Source organism: Phalaenopsis equestris, unplaced genomic scaffold (assembly GCF_001263595.1).
Source record: "Phalaenopsis equestris unplaced genomic scaffold, ASM126359v1 Scaffold000002, whole genome shotgun sequence".
NCBI lineage: Eukaryota > Viridiplantae > Streptophyta > Magnoliopsida > Asparagales > Orchidaceae > Phalaenopsis > Phalaenopsis equestris.
The window spans coordinates 15,599,273-15,607,835 of NW_018164444.1; the positions used below are offsets into that span (position 1 = coordinate 15,599,273).

The 8,563-nt window shown below is 35.1% G+C and overlaps 1 protein-coding gene across 2 annotated transcripts in view; it reads right to left on the reverse strand.

Moving 5' to 3' along the window:
* Nucleotides 1-8,563, reverse strand: part of LOC110017839 (3-hydroxyisobutyryl-CoA hydrolase-like protein 3, mitochondrial) — a 37,841-nt gene that overhangs the window by 13,845 nt on the left and 15,433 nt on the right. For both annotated transcript variants that reach the window (XM_020714965.1, XM_020714966.1), the window contains exons 3-4: nucleotides 2,776-2,910; nucleotides 2,575-2,671 (exon numbers count right to left, since the gene is read on the reverse strand). In XM_020714965.1, the coding sequence (XP_020570624.1) occupies nucleotides 2,575-2,671; nucleotides 2,776-2,910 (232 nt within the window). The remainder of the gene's footprint in view (nucleotides 1-2,574; nucleotides 2,672-2,775; nucleotides 2,911-8,563) is intronic.

Here is an 8,563-nt window from a genome sequence, read left to right on the forward strand (position 1 = left end):
CTCTTCTTCCCGTTTTTTTCCCCCCTGCCACAGGCTGGCCACTTGAACCTGGATGTTTCAGTTGCTTCGCCTTCCATGAGCAGGGAATGCGGCTTTTTCTTTTTTGGCCCGATTCGAGTACCGTGGGTGGTGGGGTGATCTTCTAAGTAATCTTCTTTCTCTTCACCTCTCTTCTATGCCTATAAACATAGTTTCTTTTGAAATTTTTGGGTTGTTGAAAAAGTTTACAAAAGAGGAGAGGAGTAGGATTTTTGCAGTGAGAGGGGTTTAGGAAGGGGATTTTATGTGAAAGCATCTCCTTGAGGTGGTTTCTGGTTTTGCGGTGCTTTACATTTGCATCAAAGGAAGGTACTCTTCTTCCCCCCTTCTCAATGCCCTGTTTCCTTTCGGTTTTCTCTCTGTCGAGCCTTTGAGCATGGCCCTGTTGGATGGTACAACATGCTAGTTTACTTTACTTTCATATATTTTTGAGATATTCGCATGTGAAGGATGAAATGTAAGCATGTGTTAGAAATTGGACTTAGATATTTGCTTAAAGTGGTGGATATATGACATATTTTTTGTTTATCATATCATGTTTATGTTGGCAGCGATTTGGATAATTGAAGCATGGCTTTGGAATAATTTATACTCCTCTAGCAAACATGTTGGGAGGTGTATTGTGAAACTTTCTGTTTATCTTTCGTTTAGCATGAGATATTGAAGAATCTATTCGGTCTTTCATGCATGTTAAGGGGTCTCGGCTTTGGCATCTTAAGACTTGCTCTTGCATAAAATGAATGCTATAGAGTTCACTTTACATTTTTATACATATGTGGGGGTTCGGTTTAGCTCTTGCGGCTTTCCCTTACTTGAAATGCATGTCATGAGAAAATTTATTTTAGGAAGAAATTTATTTAATCTGGAAAGATTTGTATCTTGTTTTGAGGGCTTGGTTTAGCTCCTCGTGAGGCATCTCCCCTGCTGCCCTGCTCAAAAATCTGTTGTAATCGTTGTATGCTTGGAATATTTAGACATGCAGGTTGTTCCTTGGCTTTGGATGGCTCGGTTTTACTTACAGGTGGCTGAAACTTTAATTCCTGTTCAAGCTTGAATTTATATCAATGATTGGGTCCTGTTTTAGCCTTGTTGAGCTCTGTTTTGATTTTTGGTTCTTGTTGGGCTCGGTTTTGGCTTGGTTTAGAGTCTCGGCTTTGGCTTAAAATGGCTAGAAATTTATTTTTTTATGGAAGCATGGATTTTAATATTGTTGGACTCGGTTTTGGTCCTTGTTGGGCTCGGTTTTGGCATGGTTTGGAGGCTCACTTTGGGCTCTTACTGATTTTCGATTTGTTTAGAAGTGGCTGGAATTTTAATTTCTATTAAAGTCTAAATTAATATCAATGCTTGGGTCCTGTTTTAGCCTTGTTGGGCTCGGCTTTGGCCCCTGCTGTCCCTGCTGTGCTCGGTTTGGCTCTAGTTGGGAGCTCGGTTTGCTTTGTTTGGCTCTTACCCGAGAGGTGGTTTTGCTGGCTTTGGTTGAAATATTATAAGATTCCTTATAGACTCGTATGCATATTGAATTCTTATCATTGAATTACTGTAGTTTAGAAGTGTGATTACTCCCAAGTTATCTTCACACAACTCATTATGTTGCTTTCATATTAATTCTAGTTTTTAAACAGCTGAACAAGATGAATAGAAGAGTAGCAAGTGTATATAGAATACGAGAACAATAACAAAAAAAATATAATTTTTACTTGTTAATTTTTATTACTTTCTTTAGTGACACTTTCATGTATTATTTAAAGATTAAATTGCTATTGATAGAATTAAAATAACAGAAAATTGATTTTCACTGTCCGACCGTCAATTCTCGTCGTGGTTAACTCCAAGCCCCGGTTCGGATCGTGACAAATGGATAAAATTAAGGCAGCTCGGAAAGTTAATAGTGAATATTCAAAACTTCTGAAACAACTTCAATTAGGAAAGAGGTCGGATATAATTGTCGATGAAAATGGTATTATCAGAAATAAGCTGCAGTTATGGGTACCTATTGATTCTGATTTGAGACAAGAAATCTTACATGAAGCTCATTATTCGGGTTATACAATTCATCCAGGCGGCACTAAAATGTACAAGGCCTTGAAATTGATATTTTGGCTGCCATGTATGAAGAAAAATATTGTTGAATATGTATCTCAATGCCAAGCTTGTCAGATTTATTGTGATCAATTACATCAAACATAAGTCAATAAGAAATCAAACACAGCACACGTGTTACTGCCAAATAAATTAAAATAAAAGAACAATATAAATATTATTATTTTCTTCAAAAAGTACAAATCAACATAGCATGATTTGATATAAGAAAGCTATACTGATGTTAATTTTCTATTTTAATTGACGCTAAGGAAATGGAGCTGGCTTAAAAAATCAGATATCTCAATATTGTAAATAAAATACGGACTAACTTTTACAAGTCAACAAAACAGAAATTTGCACAATTCTACTCTGAAAATTGAAACTGTATTGTTGCAATTATTGAGAAATTTGAAGAATGTAAGAGAAATTAATAAGACTTTAATAGCATACCAACAGCGCCACCTCCAGGGCTTTGTGCAGCTATATAAGCAAAGCCAACATCAGGGAACAAGCCAATTCCATTTTCTGGCATTGCTAAAAGAGTTCGCTAGCACACCAAGAAAAATTTGCACCAGAAAAACTTCAACAATGATAGGTTGCATTTGGTTTAGTTCTAGGATTTTGGTCAATGATTTCCAATAGAAGTTGTACCTCAGTAATGATACGATAACGACCGTGGCCTGAAAGACCAATGCCAAAGCCCATGGTCACCCCATCCATAAAACAAATATAAGGCTTTTGATAGTCAAATATTTTACATATCAAAGTGTATTCTGCGGCAAATACCTGCAAGACACAATAACAAAAGAGATAAATGGAAAATAGAACTCAACATAACAATTTCCGATAACAAGTGTTACACAAAATAGCAGAAGTTAGGGAACTAGAAGGATAGCAAACAGTAACATCTATTTTTTCACTAAGAAATAGACAATTTGAAGATGAAAGTCTCCGATCAATTTGAATTGGCAGCCATATCCAAGAGAATCTTTCATTCATAGAAGGCAAGAAATGAATCTCTGCACAAAAGGTAAGAAAAATCCCTTGACCCACTTAAGCAGGTCAACATTAGCTTTCTAAAATTCTTTGACTTTCTAAAATAACTATAATTGCTCTGAATTACAAACTTCTGATAACCTAGACAATCATATCTGTATCCTGTTACCCTGAACAAAATTTTTTCATCACTATTTTATGAAAAATTATGATACATATAATATTCTCTCCCTATTTGTTTATTCCAAAGCACAAAGAGCACTAGCCCACATTTCAGCAGCTGATACCTAGAACAACAGGAACATCTTATGAGCATAGAAAAAACCAAGGGAACTTTCTCAAGCAACAACATTACTTGCGATTCATATAAGGCTCATCACCATTCTCGTACCTAATTTCTACATCTACCCTAATTTGGGCTTTTTTAATCAGGCATGCTTTTTGTCTCCCAATCCACATAAGCATCCACTCCTATTCAAACCTGTTTTTTGCCATCAAAACAGCAAACAGCAAACCGTGCTTTTGTTTTCATGTTCAAAGGATAGATTTGACGGTCTTTGTTCATTCTCTTCGGGTTAAAGAACACTACTTAACTATATGAGTAGATAATGCATTTAGTATCTCGTGGATTAAAGCATGATCAGCTACACAGCGATATTTAATATTTTGCAATAAAAAGCAATCCAACAGAGACACAATTGAAAGTAAATTCAGGTTTTCAACAAGTGCCAATTTAACCTGATCACAACTTCAAATATGGAAATTGGTACGAGGGACAAATACTAACACATCACAGATTCAGTTTAGTTTGGTATTATCATGTCAATTTCAGTTAAATCAAATTTATAGCCAAATTCTCCTGCCCTAAATGGTTTACATACTCAGCAAATGTGGTTGAACATATTATCATAAGTTTTCCGAGAAAGCAACTTGAAAACAGAAACAAGAGCCAACCATTTAGGGCATTAATTTACCTGAAAGTTACATGGTTGTTTTACAGTGAATGTCCACACTCGCCTCTAGTTTGCCGCTCCGATTAACAACCTAAAATCCACAATTAACTTCAAATTTAAATATATTTTGGCTAAAAAAAGTAATTTAACTAAAAATATAATGATTTGCTAAAACATATCTTGAACAACCTTCTCGGCGACAACTCTTCTCCAAAGTGTCCAAATCTACATGTCCCTTCTCTGTATATTCTCAAACTCTTTCCTTCACTGAATTCGTGTTAGAATACCTTACGGAGCTCACAAACCACATTCAACACAAGATTGCAGCCTTCGACAACTATCAGAAAGGAAAAAGCATGAAAAACGAGGAAACACTCAAAATAGAAGCTAGAGAAAGAAAATGAACCTCTCAAATAGTATGAAATTGGGTTCAATACTGACTAAAAATACCCCGTAGTCTTAAAATGAAGATTGCGGCACTTTGTGGGCTACCCAGTTGCAGACCGTGGCTCAGGTACAGTGCAGAGTCGTGTAAAAGCTTACGGGAAGGGAAGGAAACGGAAGTTGGGGAAGAGGTGCAATGCTCAGGTGGCCTCTTGTCGCCTCAGCTCTCGTCTGCGGGTTGAGCTGCGATCGCAACCCCTCATAGGAGCTTTTGTTGAGCTCGATCGAACGAGGGAGGGTGAATGAGTGAAACCGAGTGGGGGAGAGGGAATTCGGGAGCAGGGGAAGAAGTTTCGAGAGTTTTAACCTATTCAACGTATTTAACACATGGTAAGTTAGTGGGGAACAACAATGCGAGATTAAGGAGGGTTAATTAAAGTTTAATTAGATTTGTTTAGTTAAACTTATAACTTCAAATTTTTATTTGTCTCAATTTATTCATAATTAACTTACGATGCTTTATATAGAACTAATTGATTTTTCGTGTAGAATTTTATAAATTTATTTTGATTAAAATCCGAGTGGTGCAAAAATTGAGGTACAATTTAAGTCGCAAAAAAATTATTTCGTTTTCTCAAAAATTGGTTATTACATTATTTCATCATCGAAATTCATAAATTCCACATCGACTATGAAGAAGAAACAAAAGTGATTACAAATATCTATTTCTTGTGAAGTGGTAACTAAAACATGTGATAAACTAGACATCTGATAAATCCAAGATAACACCCAAAAGACAAATCATCCATCAAATAATGTATCAACATCAGTAGAAACAGTTTCTTCTGATTCTTGACAAGTTGGGAATAAACTTTTGGTTGAGTGTTTTGTCTTGGTTTCTCATCACGGCCACATTATCAGCTTATGCTATCCTCTGCTGACTATTTTTAGGAGTAAATCCTTCTTGAAAATTCCCTTGAGCTGGATTCCTTCTTGAATGAACATCTAATGTGAATCTTTGAACACCATTAGGACAATTTCTCCTCTGATGTCTAGGCTGTCTGCATAAGTAACACTTCTTCGACCCAAGTAAACATTCACCGCGATGTTGCTTTCCACACTTAACACAGAACTGTACAGTGCTACTGCAAGCCAAGCTAACAGCTCCACTAGTGCAAGACGACATGTTCTTCCCACTAGACTCTTCTTCTGAATGAGATGTTGGTGTCACTTCTTCCGAACTTTTCCTCTTGTGCAACTCTCTTTACTTTTGATTATGCTGGAAATCAATCTCCACCGCTTAGCACTCTCCACTAGTACTGAATAGTCTTCAATTTCAAGTGGCATTAGTTGCTGTTTGATTGAATCTTTCATTCCGGAAATAGATTTATGACATTTTTCCTCTGCATTTAGAATAAGTTAGGGTGCATATCTCGATAGCATAGTAAACTTCTCTTTGTATTTCATAACTGTCTGTTCTCCTTCCACCAACATAATGAATTTATCTTGCATCTATCTTCTAGTTGACAGTGATACAAACCAATATCTCTGAAGGCTTTTATAAACTCATCCCACGTCACCAAGTGGCTTGTTCTTCCTCGAAACTTCTCATGCATTTGTCCTTGCCACCGTCTCTCAACGTCCCCTCAAAAGCAAAAGTGACAAGGGTAACTCTTCTCTCCTGTGGACATGACATACAATCTATGATTTTCTCCACTTTCAATAGCCAATTTTCTCCTTCCATCGACCCTCCTGCTCTAAAAAACAAAGGCGGTCTCATATCTTGAAAAAGCTTCAAGTATTATTTCTATTGGTGCTTCTCCACTGGTATAAGCTTGAGATTGAGAATTTTTAATCGAGTCACAACATCATCATATAAGAGAAATCACCAACACTGGCTGTGACATTTTGGGGTACAACAAATTCTATATTCTCATTTCTAACCTCTTCCTCTGGATCATCCATAATTTTAAAATAACAATCATATAATTTAATTAGACTTAATTAAAAATTTTAATTTATATTATTTATAACTTATAACTTAATCCAATTATCTTGTTGCCTCTTTCATTAAAATTCATCTTATTTAATCTAAACCTTTACTTTGATCTATTCCTCAGCTCTGATACGATTTTTGTTACGACCCAGCCCAGAGCTTGAAGTTAACCAAGGGGGGAACGAACGGTCGGATAGTGAAAATCAATTCTCTGTTATTCTAATTCTATCCCTTACAATTTAATATTCAAATAATACATGAAAGAGTCACTAAAGAAAACAATTAAAATTAATAAGTAAAAATTATATTTTTCTTATTGTTGTTATCGTCTTTTGTATACATTTGCTCCTTTATATTCATCTTATTCAAATATGACAACAACATAATGAGTTATCTAAAGATAACACAGGAATAATCACACTTATAAACAACAGTAATCTAATGAGAAGAATTCAATATGCACGTGAGTTTATAAATAATCTTATATGATGTCGGTCTTTTATATTTTATAAACAATTAATATATATATACTTATAAACAATTTGATATATGTCAATGCATGCATTAAGGATTTTTTTTTCTAAATGAACATACTTAATCTTCTAAAAGCATTTACTTTAACTACTTTTATTTTATACTTAACACACTACATACACATCCATTTTTGTGAGGATCATTGTCAACAAACCTAACACACCCTTGGTCGATATTACCTTATTGGCTCTCATCGGCACAGTGGTTAGCGATCTACACATCACAATTGTCTAGGATGAAAATGTCTTCATCTGCCCCCGACCGATATTGTCCTATCGACATAGCAGTTAGTAATGTAAACATTACAATTATCTAGGGAGGTAAGCTTTGTTCTACTCGCCCCAGACTGATATTATCCCGTCAGCATAACAGTTAGTGATCTAACCATCACAATTGTTTGGGATGGTAGAAAAACTCTACATGCGTTGATACACTGACATTTCTTGCGAGTGAAATACTCAAAACATGCACATGCAAGCGTTCAAATATAAGTTATTTCATTTTTCATACATATATTATTCTAAGATATCTTTATGCATTTACTAACATGCATATTTAATCTGTTATACAACTATTCATTAGACATATCTTTTATATTCATGTTTATCTCTTATATTTATTTAATGCATATCTCTTACTTATATCTATCTCATACATATCTTTTACTTATAACATGCATATCTTATTAGTTTATCATACATATAATATTTATCTAAATATCATTCATCTCATGCAAATTTTTCATGCATGCACATATTTTTCTATTATGCTTGTCATGAATATCTGTCCTATCGATATAAAGGATTTGATTAACTAGGGCATGCATTTAGTTAAGCTACAATCTTAGATAAAAAAGATCACTGCAATTTAGAACTGCAATTACTCATCTTAGTTGCTACGCTAAACTCCTTATCTTCTATAGTTAGCTGGAGATTGCGGTGACTTTTACATGAGATCAAGGACCTATAAGACATAATATTAAAATTTAAGACTCAAGTAATTTTTGTTAATTAAATTAATCCTCTTTACTTAGGATTAATTTTTCTGAAAGTTATAGGTCGCTTTGCAGTGAATGTCCATGCTCGCCTCGATCCTACCGCCCCAGTTAACAACCCAGAATCTGCAATTAATTTCAAATTTAAATATATTTTGCCTGAAAAAAAGTTATTTAACCAAAAATATATATGATATGCTAAAACATACCTTAAACAGCCTTTTCGGCATCCAGCTCTTCTCCAAAGCGGCCAAATGATCTTCTCCTTTCTTCTTATCTTCTCAAACTCTTTTCTTCGTTGAATTCGTGTCAGAATACCTTACGGAGCTCGCAAACCAAATTCAACACTTTCGGCACATGATCGACGCCTCCAACAGCAATAGAGAAGGAAAAAAAAAACACAAAAAACGTTGCAAAACTCAAAATGGAAGCAATATAAATAAAATGAAACTCTCAAATAGTATAAAATAGGGTTTCGTATTCACCAAAAATAGCCCAGAGCCCAGTTGCCCATCGCAACTATGCTACAGTGCAGCTTCGGGCAGAAGCTTGCGGGCAATGAAGGGATCTAGAGAAACTCTC